This window comes from Carassius carassius, chromosome 7 (assembly GCF_963082965.1).
Source record: "Carassius carassius chromosome 7, fCarCar2.1, whole genome shotgun sequence".
NCBI classification, from domain to species: Eukaryota; Metazoa; Chordata; class Actinopteri; order Cypriniformes; family Cyprinidae; genus Carassius; species Carassius carassius.
Window position 1 is genome coordinate 6,421,465 of NC_081761.1, and position 13,663 is coordinate 6,435,127.

The 13,663-nt window shown below is 35.9% G+C and overlaps 2 protein-coding genes across 3 annotated transcripts; both read right to left on the reverse strand.

Annotated features, from left to right (window-relative positions):
• Positions 1–1,289: 1,289 nt before the first annotated feature.
• LOC132143001 (acyl carrier protein, mitochondrial-like) lies at positions 1,290–4,542 on the reverse strand. Of its 2 annotated transcripts, none has more exons than XM_059553165.1 (5): positions 4,343–4,542; positions 3,408–3,536; positions 1,901–1,988; positions 1,620–1,726; positions 1,290–1,541 (listed from the first exon to the last, which is right to left on the reverse strand). In XM_059553165.1, exons 1-4 carry the CDS (start codon positions 4,499–4,501, stop codon positions 1,629–1,631), a joined length of 474 nt encoding a protein of 157 aa, XP_059409148.1. In that variant the 5' UTR covers positions 4,502–4,542; the 3' UTR covers positions 1,290–1,541; positions 1,620–1,628. The 2 variants fall into 2 exon arrangements, with proteins under 2 accessions (XP_059409148.1, XP_059409149.1); XM_059553166.1 differs by having other exon boundaries at positions 1,290–1,535; positions 1,616–1,726.
• A 981-nt stretch (positions 4,543–5,523) lies between these two features.
• palb2 (partner and localizer of BRCA2) lies at positions 5,524–12,945 on the reverse strand. Its single transcript, XM_059553621.1, has 13 exons — positions 12,807–12,945; positions 12,560–12,606; positions 12,181–12,240; positions 11,877–12,003; positions 10,263–11,594; positions 8,508–9,973; positions 8,241–8,396; positions 7,929–8,011; positions 7,587–7,748; positions 7,369–7,485; positions 6,329–6,416; positions 6,073–6,221; positions 5,524–5,983 (listed from the first exon to the last, which is right to left on the reverse strand). The coding sequence occupies exons 2-13, from the start codon at positions 12,596–12,598 to the stop codon at positions 5,776–5,778; spliced, it is 3,987 nt and encodes a 1,328-aa protein (XP_059409604.1). The 5' UTR covers positions 12,599–12,606; positions 12,807–12,945; the 3' UTR covers positions 5,524–5,775.
• Between the last annotated feature and the right edge of the window lie 718 nt (positions 12,946–13,663).

Consider the following 13,663-nt stretch of genomic DNA (forward strand, 5'->3'; position numbering starts at 1 on the left):
CAATTTCTTAAAAGTCAACTGCATTAATTCATTTTAAATTCAAATCTCACTGCCTTTAAAACTTTGCTTAACCTTTGGCTAATGCACAGAAATCCTGACATACATTCACACACACACACACACACACACACACACACACACACAAAGGAGGAAATGCCTGGAGCGTCCCTCCCTAGCTTCTCATCATCACAGTGAGAGGTATATGTTCACAGACGTCCACTGACATAACACACACATAAACACAGAGGGAGGGAGAAGGATTTATTACACCTCAAAAGGAAACACGGGTTTAAGTCCATTAGATAGGAGTGTCTTTCAAATTAAAGCCTTTTTGAACTTAACTTAAACCAGAGTTCATCTCTTTTTACCCTAAGCTGAAGGTTAAATTGAAACTCCAAGTCTGAATAAACAATGGCATATAGCTTTTTTTAAAGTCTAAATTAAGAAAGAATGATCATTATCATAAATCAAATAGTTCTGCTGCTTTTGATATATGACTATGAGTAATATTTTGTGTTAAATATTCTGAAGAAAATACAGACACAGTCCTTTTATGCTGAAGAGCCGATCCTGAAATACACAGACTTAAGAAATGGCATTAAAGGAATCCATGTGCAAATGTGAACAAGAATGTTAAATATCACTATTTTAAGGCCACACAGCAATAAATGTCAAACAGCTTAATGTTGTTTAGAGTGAGTTAAAGGTTATTAGTGAAAGATTGTATTAGTTTTATTAGCATTAACATCAGGGGGTAAAGATTAAGTACTGGACTAGAAATGTTTCCTAATATAAACTCTATTGGCTCAAACTCTGGAAAGTCTTGCATTAATATTTTAGACATTGAAAGAATCTCCAGTAGGTGGTGCTATAACATACCAAATACAGACACTCCTAACTATGTAGTTTCTTGTTTTATACACTAATATTCAAAAGTTTGGGGTCAGCACGATTTTAAATTAATACTTTTATTTAGAAAGGACATATTAAACTGATCAAAAATGACAGTAAAGGCATTCATATGAATACATAAGACTTCTATTTCAAATAAATGCTGTTCTTTCAAATCAGCAACAAATCATCATTAGAATGATTTCTGAAGGATCATGTGACTCTGAGTGGTGTTGTAAATTCAGCTTTACCATCACAAGAATAAACTGCATTTTAAATTATATTAAAATAGAAAAGTTATTTTAAATTACGATAATGTTACACAATATTTACTGTACATGATCAATTGAATGCAACCTAGCATAATGTTTCCAATAAATAAACAATTACATAAAACATTAAACTTATTCAAAGTCTTTATTTTTGTAGTGTTCATATGTATTATTCACATTATTTGCACACTGAATGAATGAGGAGCTTGTGCATGTCTCTAGCAGACAAATCACAAGCAGCCACAAGCAAAATGATGAACACTGTTTAAACATGTATCTAAATACAAAAAGAATAAAGAATGACAAAGAACAGCAGAAACATAAACAGTTCGTGAAGAAAACGCCATGGTCTTTGTCATCTGATGGGATTATCTTTATCTGGATGAAAAAGAACAAACGAGAGTACATAATAAGGTTCACTCGAAATGAATGAAGTAATATGAACAGTAAACTCACAATGATAGTTTATGCTAATTCATAAACATCCTTCTTGTCTGCGATGTACTGAACAATCTCTTGTGGTGTCATCAACTTCTCTGCATCAGCATCAGGAATTTCAAAACCTGTGCATGAGAGCAAATACTTTATCAACTGGGTAGATAGATACACATTCATAACCAGGTATAATAATCTGTTTCTTTTAATACGTATACATCAACAAGAACAAATTACATACATTCAAAGAATACATAAATACAAAGAAATGCCGTAATGGGAGACTATTAACAATAACATACCAAATTCATCTTCCATGGCCATGATGATCTCCACCTGATCTAAACTGTCCAATCCCAAATCCTTCATGAAGTGAGACGTAGCCTGAAGCTATTAAGAAAAACACTTTAAAATTATCATCTAACACAGTTAATCTGCAGAATATGGTATATTTTGAGCTAATATTTCAACCAAACGTGTTGTACATCTGATAAAAAACTATGAAGTCCCTTTCAAGGGAAGTCTGTTCACTCGGTGGCCATATTTGCAACGCCTCCGGGCAGATCTAGACCAAGTACTATCTAAAAATGAATGGGGGAATCCTTAAATTTCAAAAACTACTCGCAATTTAATTACATATTTCAAATCAGCAAAATAAAATCTGCAATGACCTGCCCCATGAATGTTGTTTATTATGCTCAAATGGCATATTTTTCAGGCTACACGGACGCGCAGTCATAAGCACATGCACAATGGCTGGTCTAGCCTCAGGTTTCTATGGGAACCTTTTTTTAATGCTTTATTAATTCAATGCCACAGGAACATGAGGTAAAACATATTCACATGATCAAATTAACATTAGCTGCCAGAGTGAAAAAAAGAAGAAAAATAACAAAAATAAAAAAAGAGATAAAAACTTACCTAATTTTTCAATGTTTTAAGAGCATTACTTGTTTTCAGTGCTTTTTTGTTTTTTGTTTGCTCCAAGAGATTTACATATAACTTGAAGTCATTTATAAAATGTGCAAAATTTGGTTAACATTGAGCCCACTTTTTCTTATGTATATGAATTTTTCCTAAAAAATAAATAAATAAATTCACTGTATAATATGTTGTTCTTTACAATTCATTTTTCATTTTCTGTATAAATAGGGCATCAAATTTCTATCATACACTCCATTTTCTGTTAAAAAAATTAAAGAATTCACAGATATATGAAATATTAAGCTTAAATCTTTCCAAAGCATGCTTAGCAGGATAAATTCTATGAAGTATTTTGTAAGATACTTCGTTATTTTTGTTATTGATACAAAACTTATTTGGCAGTTTCCCTGCTTTAAACCCAAGAGATATTACCATATAAAGTAGACCAAAATAATCTTGCCGTGCAGTTAAGGACACAGAACAAAGAGCATTCATTATAATCTTATTGCTACACTGTTGTTTTAAAACATCTGTAAGTATTTTCAATGAAAATGTTTTCAGATGGATTAACCATGCTGATTTCATCTGAGATACAGTTTTTAAAAAGTATCATCACACTCGAATTGCATCAAAAACAAAAAAGCTATTTCTCTTGGTTTAACTGGAAATTGGAATTTCTGATGTAATTCAGTATAAGACAACAAGTACCCATCAGAGTTTCTATGGGAACCCGAGCTTCTAGCGACTGCTGCAGTGATGCAATGACTTCACCAATCAGCGATTGGCTCTTTCATTTAGAAAGAGGGACTATTCCGCCATATTGCACATTGCCGTTTCTCCCATTCATCAGTAAAGGAGTGAACCATCTTCGTCTTTGGTATTTACCTTCTCTGGGCTGATCTTGTCGTAGAGCTTCAGGACGTAGAGGACACGCTCATGGATAGAGTCCAGGGTTAATGGGGGCAAGTCACCGTACTGCCTCCACTGAAAAACCTGAAATGAACTGATGGAGATCTACAAAAGAAAACAAAACATCTTAGAAAATACATTTTACAAGGATTATCAGCAGACATCTGATGCAGTGTTACTATTTAAAGTATTTATTAATGATTTGAATGAGCTTTTATTTTTATGTTTCTAGTTGTTTTATTTAAATTTTTGTTTAGGTTTTAATGATTTTGCTATTTGCTTTCTATTTGGGTTTAATTCATTGATTCAATTTTGTATAACGTTAGTCAGTCAGTTAGTTTATGCCAAAGCCTTATTTTCAATTTGTTTAGTTTTTTTGTAAAAAAAATATTATTTATACATTTATATTTCAATTACAGAAATGATTTTAATGATTATAGTTAACAATAACCAAAATGAACTGAAGGTTCAGAACAATAATAACTAATGATACATGAGTATTATGAGGTGAATCATATATTTGTTAAATGTCAGAATATCAATGTGTAAGAAAGAAAGAAATTATACTATATATAATACAAAGCGAAAAACAAATACACCTTTAAACAATCATAAAGATATTAATACTGTCATGTAATGTATACATACATACGATCCATAATAACTGTGTAAATCATAACTGATTAGCAAAAGAGCTCATTAAATATCAAAACATGCAGACCAGTCTAAGAAGCTGTTTTGCTACATAGAGGTTATAACACTTAGGTTAATTTAGAAACATTATCCTGAACTGTACATGCAGGTGAATTAGTTGAAAAAGTATTTTGTTGCTGTGACATGATGTCTGTCCATCATGTAACTAAAGACACGGGTAGGTCACTGGATGTCACGAGTCAAACACTAACACAAACCTGCTCCAGCGGAGACTTGTGTCCATGAGTCAGCTGTGAGAATGCTCGTCCACGGATGAGCGGAGCTGCTGTTAATGTCGCGGCAGTATTGACACGGTTAAAACATACAGCACGGTGGTTCAGTGATCGTACACACCGGGCAATGACGCGCGCCGCCATGTTTCTCGATCCGCTCCCACAATGCACGACACTGACACTGCGCATGCGCGCAACACCGTCTTCATTTATGAATGTAAAAGTTTTAACTTTGAATACATATACTATATTTCATGATAATGAAAGAAAATTAATTGTGAATGTACGACATCAACTGTTCAATTTAGATTAACATACGTTTCAACTATAAATGCGAAGTTGTCATGTTTTTGACATTTAGTATTATTTAGGCTGAAAACTATGGCCCGGTTTCACAGACAGGGCTTAGACTAAGCCAGGATTAGACCATAGATCAATTAGGACATTTAAGTAATTTTTATAAATATGCTTACAAAAAAACATTACCAATGTGCATCTTAAAACTAAAAAGGCACTGATATATTTTTAAGATCAGTCAGTGCAAGTTTATTTCAGTGGAAACAGCTCAGACTTACATTTTAGTCTAGGACTAGTCTTAAGCCCTGTCTGTGAAACCAGGGGTATATATCTAAAATCGTTTCAGTCATTAAACATCCAAAACATTTTATTTATTTTCCATAAAATGTCCTGTTTAATTCTGATTAGGACACTGGACCACAAAACCATAATACACACACACACACAATTTAATTTACATTTACACATCTGAAAGCTGAATAAGCTTTCCGTTGATATATGGTTTGTTAGGATAGGACAACTATTTGAAAAGGGATTCTGAAGGTGACAAAAAAAATTAATATTGAGAAAAATCTGAAGTTCTTAGAAATGTATATTACTAACCAGAAATTTAGGCCTTGATATAATTACATATATAAATATCTTCATGCAACATGATCTTTACTTAATATCCTAATGATTTTTGGCATAAAGAAACATTTATTAATTTTGACCCATACAATGCATTGTTGGCTATTGCCAAAAAAAAAAAAACGGCGCTACTTATGACTGGATTTGTGCTCCAATGTCACATATTAGCTAGAGCGTGTGGACAATAAAGCTTATACAATTTGACATTTTCTCATCTAAAAACTTTAATCTCAATATTAAAGGCATTAAAAGTGTTTAATTTATGTTTTATTTAGTAAAATGTATTTTACATAGTGTCACATCTGAACAGTACAAACATGTCTCTGGTTTTGATTATATTAACTGTAATCAACAAACAGCTGGTGTAATAATGTAACTTTTTCATTTTTTTTTTTTTTTTACAATGTCACTAATCAACATATTTTTGTTTTATTAACAAGTAATACAAGTCATTTGGCATGCATTGTGCTGAATAGAGATGTATGATGTGTTTATGTAGATTTATAATGAAACACACTAACATCTCCATTCAGATATCCAGTCAGCAGCATATCTGGCCCTGCCCAGCGGGCTAGTCGACACAACTCATCCAGCACACCAACAACTTTAACCACGGCTCCTCTGAGATCCCAAACAGCAAGATAACCAGACTGAAAAACACCAACAAGCCCGGTGCCCAAGACATCGCCATCTATTAACCTAGAGAATGAGACAAACATTCATTCATTTGACTTTACTGTTAACATTATGTGTTCTTATATTGGAACATTCATCACGTCTAATCTTACTGATGTTTGTGTTGATCAGGACAGTTGATAGAGGTTAGTGTGATATGTTTGCCAGTGAGAGGGTTTGTGGCAATCAGTGTGAAAAGAGATGCATAACTCTCATCATCACACACATTTCCTGCATTCTGAAGCAACACACATAGCACCCCCTGCAGGAAAGAAAGCACAAGGTTATGACTGGCACATACTCATTCTTCTAACACAAACACACACACACACACACACACACACACACAAGAACAATACACTCACTTACTCTGTAACAATATCCCTTCATGCAGTTTGTCATGGTTAAAGTCTTTTCCAGGTATATAGTCTGCAGCAGCTGGCATGTTTTCATGTTCCTGAAATTCACAAGTGTGACCAAAGCAATAATCAATTATACAAATTAAAATACTAAACAAAACAAGATAAAGTATTAACAGTTTTAAAAATTATTTACTGACAACATAAACAAAACTGACTTCAAATTCTACCTACCTTTTAACAAAGCATCATAAAATAGCAATTATTTTATCAAAAATTTAAAGAATAGTTCAGCCAAACATGAAACTCTGCTGAAAATTTATTTTGGGCCATCCAAGATGTAAATGAGTTGGTTCTCCTTTGGGACAGATTTGGAAAGCATTGTGTCATTTGTTCAACTATGGATCCTCTGCAGTGAATGGGTGCCATCAGAATGAGAGTCCAAACAGAAAATTAAAACAACACAATAATCCACATAATTTAATTAATGTCAGCGAAAAAGTTGTGTGTTTGTTTTAATCAAATCTATTAAGATGTTTTAACTGTTACTTTGGGCTAAAATATGAGTCCTCTATCCTTCATCTTTCTCTAGTGATTGTTAATCTTTCTCTATTCTCATCTGAATGAGGAGAGAAATATGCACAGCTCTAGCACTGTTTACAAGTGAAAAGAGTCCATGTAATGCAACATTTTTCCACATCTGTTCCAATGAAAAACAGAATAATCCTTAACAGTGCGTTCATGTTTTCGATGCAGAGTGCAAATTGCTGTGCATTTATTTGTGTTTTTATCTCAATGGAAGCGAAATGAAACTGTCTGAGCCTGAAGCTGTGTGTGTTGTGTGTCTGTCTCCCCTCTTCCCCTCCTCTGTGCACCATGCCCACTTTTGTTTTGCATTTTTTTAAACGGTGGAGGGAACCAACCAGTGCTGAAACACAGGGTTTCATTACCCTTTAATTATATCTCTATTTACAGGATGGATACAATTAAAGTTTCCTAATAAAAAGACTTTCAAAGATGTTTAAGACTCAAAATCGCCAAATTCATTACCATATAAGGAGAGTTTTACATTCTGTCCAACCAATCAGAGCTTCTTTTTCACCCTCAACAGCTGCAAGGGTCCGAATGTTCTGTTTAGCAGAGGCCAGGAGAAGAGTGTTCTTTACCCTAAATAAAGCAAGTAAATAAAGGTTTTGCTTTAAGTGAATAATACATAGAAAAAGGTTTAATAGACACAGGCATTTAACATGCACATGATGGTTTATTACCTTCCATCTTGAGTTACTGTTAGCACACTGACTCTTTGTTGATCTCCAGGGGAGGAGCAACACACAAGCCGACAATTTGACACACCCAACACTGCTTGTAACATGTCCTTGCATACTGTGTTCTGAGAGAATGGCCCATCCATACTTGGACAGCAAAGGATCCTGCACTCAGGAACACACAGGGAATTAGACTGGCGTATATTGAGTATAAGATGCCTGAGCGCAATGCCCCTAGGGTTTAAGTTCACAATTGGATGATTGTGGTAAAGGGAGTCGAAAATAGCATAATTTTGGTTTAACCAATGGTATTTTTGCTGTTTTGTATTATACCATTTTTATTACCTTGCCTCTGTGATTTCCAAGTGACCCAGAGTCACACAAAGCAGTCCTGAAGAGTCTGGTATCCCTTGCAAAGACATCACGGACTACAGATACAAACACAGAATTCAAATCAGAGGGATATATTTTATATATATCTAATATATAATTTTTAGATATAGCTCAATTCATGTCTTGAAGATTAACCAAAGTCTGTCTTAAAGGTTATGAATAACATGAGAATGAATGACAGAATTGTTATTTTTTGGGTAACCTTTAAACTAACCTTTTAAACTACTAGCTTGCTGTCATATATGCTGTAGCAAATTGGTTTACCTGTGCAAATGTCCAGGTGTGTAAAAGACACCATGACTGAATATCCTTCATCTGAGCCCAAAGGCAAACGCTCCATTCTCCTGCCACACATATGCACCAGTCCTCCGATGGCCATCGCACCAAACACAAATCTAACACACATCCACCCTCCAGCGCCTGAGTACAAAGACAATCATCACACATATGCAGGTAATTAGACCTTAGGACAATTTAGCACATATCACTTCATTGCATATCAACTAATTATTTATTTTAGTTTATAGATACCTTAAAAGTGTACATTTCCTGCAGGACTGCAGAACAATGAACTTCATCAGTAAATGAAGTGCCAGTTAGGGATTCCTCATGCACTAATTTCTGGTTGTTGGATGGAACAGTGTTACGCTCCACTAACTGAGAACTGTTGTTGTCAAAACCAGTCCTTCTTTCTGTTCTCTGATAGGTGGAAGTGTCCAAAGAGGTCATCTCAACAGGAGTTTGACCTACAGCTCCAGATTTATTACCACAATGAAACGGTTTCAAATTTTGGTTTAACCCCATACTTTGGGTTTCAGACCCAAGCTCAGAGCCTTTATATGTTTCAATGTCCATTTCAGAACTGTTCTTGGTTTGGATTTCAGACTCAAAGACAGTTTTAAAAATTACTGGTTCAGGAATGATGAGGAGTTGAAGTTCATTTTCTGGCGTACAATTGATCTTATTTCCACATTCAAGCTTGCTTTCCGTATCAAGACTGCATTCACGTTTCTGTTCATTTACTGAGAAGCATGAGGATTTCGTTTCCAGGCCATTTAAGTTTTCATATCCCGGTGTAGTGTTGTTTTGGGATGGCATACGTGGTATCACAGTATTCTGAACTTCTGTTACTGTTTCTTGACTTATTTGAGTTTGATTTTGTGATTCTGAACCTCCCTGATTTCTGATGTCCCCTGTTTTACCTGAGACTGATTCTGGAGACACAAATCCCATAAATGTAACTGAAGAGGGAGACCTAAGGATACCAGAGGAAGAAAACAGAGGTGACCGGAGGTCTAATGGTGAACCTGGAGTCAAAAAGTGAGGGGACATTCCCAAAGATGGAAGGACAGGATCTTGACCTTTCTGTGTATGTGAAGTCAGAAATGGGCTCAAACTTAGTACCACAGGGCAAGGCGAGCTGTTCTCCGGGAGCATGTGAGATTGTTTTTGCATCTTTGTTTGCAACTGAATCTCATTAATGTTTTCAGTTTCTGAGGATTTAAGTGGGGCCTCAACTTTTCTCTTATTATTTATGCTTCCGTCTGGTTCAGGTTTGATCATCTGTATACTGTCCATCCCTTCTGAGGAGAAGGTCTTTATTTCATTTACAGCGTTGAGGTCCTTTTCTATCTCTGTCTGTAACAGTTCAGCAGGGTCTGACTGACAAAGAGGTAAACTATCCTCAAGAGAAGAGGTAGTTAGGTCTTCTGGAGTAAATAGTTCACCCGCTGAGTAACGTGCTTCACAATTACTCTTTCTCCCACTCATTCTCTGGCGCCTGCTGCTCTGCCGTGTATTGTACACAAGAGGACGCTGTATGAAGGGCTCTACGACTGAAGATGACAAGCGCAATCTTTCTAATTTTTGTTGTCCAAAATCCTCATCAGGTAGGTGGAAATCCTGGAAATCAAGTGCGGCCAGCAGTCCAGTTTTCTTACCCTTTTCTTGAAGAGCCTGAATGAGTGAAGCTAACGATGGCAGAAGAGGTGACTGATCTAAACACAAAACACATCCACAAACATGTATTACCGATAACATGAAGGTTCCAGAAAGTACAACACCTCTCATCTACAGTCATGCATTTGGCAGATGCTTTAATCCAAAGTGACTTCCATTTCATTCAGTGTATATTTATTATCATTATGTCCGTGCATTCCCTGAAAATCAAACCAATGACCATGGCATTGCTAGTGTCATAATTATTTATTCAGAATAATTTTAAAATGCATACTACATGACACAGAAAGAAAAGAATATAAAAATCACATCATCTTTATTTTTTACCTGTCTGAGATGCTTTTCCAGATTGGCCGTGTTTTCTTCTGAAAATAGGGAACACATTTGAATCCGGGAGGAGTTGGGAATCAAAGCAAAGCTGAGAATCTGGTAGATGCTTAAAATCCTGAGTAACTCCTTGCTCTGGACTTGGCTTTAAACTCACTGTGGGCCCAGGAGAGCGGACTTCCTGAGACTCTAGCCTGTCAAGGACCAATACTGATTGACTGGGTGATTCAGTGTGAGACGTGGACTTTGATTCTGCTTGAGATTTACTTGGGGAATGTGATATTGTACAATCAGGATCAGCTTTGGCACATGAAGCAGTGCTTCTCGGACGGCCTCTTCTCCCTCTCTGACCCTTTCTTCCACGTCTGGTCTGGTCAGTGGACCTGCAGACTGAATGCTCTGTGGTCATGTGACCTCTACCACTCGTTTGCGATTGGCTGAGCCTGCGTCTGCCCCGCCCCCCAGTGAGCTGGCTGTAAATGACAGCATCTAAATCGACAGAGCTGTGAGATGCAGCCATGCGCCTTGTCGTCCGGATATAATACTCCACGGGAAACGGTAAACCCTCAACCAGCGTGCAAGAGTCCAGAACACCAGATTGTTTAATGTCTATCCTGTCATCATAACCTCTATTTGAGTCTTTGAGCAACTGGTTAGTTTGTTCAAGCATCTCTTGTGATTTGTCAGTAATCTGTACTCCTTCGGATGAGTGAGGGAAAGATGAGGTTTGGATAGGCACAGCTGAACCTGAGTGTGATTTTTGCTCAACGTTAACCTTTTTCTGGCTACGGTGAAAGTTCTGATTTTCTTTACTTGAAACTATTGACAGTTTGTTATCTGACTGGCTGATAGAGCAGTTTAATGCACAATCATTATCCAGTTCTTGTGATGGCTTAGAAATTTTACCAACTTTTCTTATGCCAATTGACCTGTCCTGATTCTTCTCCCTCTCAGCCGACATCTTCTCAATTTCTCTTTCATTTTTCTTTTCACCGTCCTCGTCTTCCATTTTACCATATTTTCTTATTCCTTTTAGACTGTTCTTGTTTTCAGTCCATTCACTACCCTCCTTTATTTCGGTGTCCACCTTTTCACAAATACTGTCTCCACTTCCATCTCTTTCTTTTTCTTGGCTGATGTCAGTGTCTGATTCTCGCTCTTTGTTCCGTAGACGCAGTCGACTACGCTTAGAACGCAGGCGGTGGGCGGGGCTTCGTTTGCATACTGGGGAGTACAACGGTGGTGTGGACATAATCTCGATAAAATCCAATTGGACTGCAGGGATTTTTGGTACAGCGGAAATACCAGAGCTGTTTCTTTCTGCAACTAGGCCTGAGACAGAACAAAGAAAACCACAGTTTATTAGTGTTCGGGATACTTTTCCTTATGAATATGCATTATTATGTTTAACAACTTTATTTTTTTTATTTTTTTTACTCTTTTCAACATTTACATTACAATGAACAGTAAATGTGGTCATCACTGGTATCTGAAACCACTGAAGCTATGAATATTGACACATATGTACGCTGCTTTGGTCTACAACGATTGATCCTAATATTATCCATTATGTTTGTCTCTCTATTCATGTTTTTACACTGAAGTTAGCCTTACTGGTTCGTAATTGCAGATTCTCATGGTTTTCTGAATATTCTGATGTTGGCATGGATGAAGACACAGAAGATGTGTGTGGAGAGATATTCTGTGTAAGTCTGTGAATGGCATCATGGCGCTCTGCTCTCTAAACCAAAAACACATGATATACATTAACACGTCTCATTATATTCATCACAATTTCAATTATATGACAACTCCAGGGTTGTTACACTGCAGAAATCAATTCAGTCTAACAGTGTTAACATCAGTTTGACGATAAATTCTTGCATAGCCACAAATATGGCATGTCTTTACTCTTTACCTGCAGTCTCTGTGCGGTCTTCTCATACTCTATCTTCAGCTGCTCCAGTCGTCTTCTCAACTAAAACATTTAATGAATGACAAATGAGGCAATATTTTCATGTCTGTCATATTAAGTAAAAACATTAATACATGCTAATTATACAAATAATATGATATAAAAAGTACTACTGGTATTCAAATAAGTATATCAGATGTTACATGATGGCTCTATACCATGTATGTCATAAAGTACAGTAATATAGTACTTACATATCGCTAAAAGTTATTTCAAAAAATATCTAAAACAACATAGCATGACCCTGGAAGTTATTAGCTAACGTAATCAGTTTTTGTCAAATGGTGCTTCTACAAATATATATACAAACATATGAACTTACTGTCTCTTTATCTTCGTTAGGGTGAATCTCCTCTGACATCCTGTAAACTAATATGTGAATTGATGTTATTTCTATATTTGCACGTCAACGTAACGTTATTTATTTGACATATGAAAACATTACGAGAATCACAACCAACTGTAAACAACCACATAGACATAAGCAGACTGACAAGTAGGCTACTGATAAACACAGAGAAGACTGGGCAAACAATGAGCTTCAATTAAATTAACATTTATTTACATACCCAGGAGAGAAGTTTCCGCTCAAAAGTTGGTTTTGACCTTTGTTTCTAACCCGACGAGACTTGCGGAATATTTTGCCACACACTCAACCCAACCGTCCCGCGAGTTCTGACTGCAGACAAAACCAATCGATAACAGACCACACGCTCTGACCTTCAGGTTAGTGTTACTCAGTTTTGTTATTGGATAATAAAATCTTCCTTTATATAAATAGACATATGACCTATTGTGTTTTTTTAACTTAAGGATTTAGATTTAGACAGACGTGTGCAGAATCCGTCTCATCGGGACTCTTTAGTAATGTCTGTTTTTTTCTCAGTATTTAGTGAATGAGGCTTACATTCAACTATTGTCTTCCCTGTCTCGCTGTTGTAAATTTAACAGTGTGGTAGATTAAATATTAGCTTTGTAAGTAGTCTGTTTGCATTAAAGGAAATGGTGCTTAAGATTTTTTTTTTTCAAAGTAGTCAGGTAAACTATATAAAGATCACGTGTTTTAGTGGTTTTAGTGGTTTACGAAGCTTCTGCTCAAGACAACTGTCATTACTTAAGCAACTTAAATTATTATTTCTTTAAATTATCAAATAAATCAGATTACAGATCAATAAAAAAAAGTAGCTTACTCACCCCCGGGCAATCCAAGATGTAGATGAATTTGTTTCTTCATTGGAGAAATTTAGCATTATATCACTTGTTCACCAATGGATCCTCTGCAGTGATTGAGAACCCAGCTGATAAAAACATAACAATGATCCACACGGCTCCAGACCATCAATGTCTGTAAGAAACAAATCAAGCTCTTTTTATCTGTTGCTTATATTGCTTTCTCTAGTCAAAAGTTGTCTAGTCTGAATTAATA

Coding starts and splice junctions, on each gene's coding strand:
- LOC132143001 (XM_059553165.1), bottom strand. CDS start 4,501: ATGGCGGCGCGCGTCATTGCCCGGTGTGTACGATCACTGAACCACCGT. Junction 3,537..4,342: donor ACAAGTCTCCGCTGGAGCAG/GTTTGTGTTAGT, acceptor TTTCTTTTGTAG/ATCTCCATCAGTTCATTTCA. Junction 1,727..1,900: donor GGCCATGGAAGATGAATTTG/GTATGTTATTGT, acceptor TCTCATGCACAG/GTTTTGAAATTCCTGATGCT.
- palb2 (XM_059553621.1), bottom strand. CDS start 12,598: ATGTCAGAGGAGATTCACCCTAACGAAGATAAAGAGACA. Junction 8,012..8,240: donor ACACCTGGACATTTGCACAG/GTAAACCAATTT, acceptor TTGTATCTGTAG/TCCGTGATGTCTTTGCAAGG. Junction 6,417..7,368: donor TGTAAAACTCTCCTTATATG/GTAATGAATTTG, acceptor TGTGAATTTCAG/GAACATGAAAACATGCCAGC.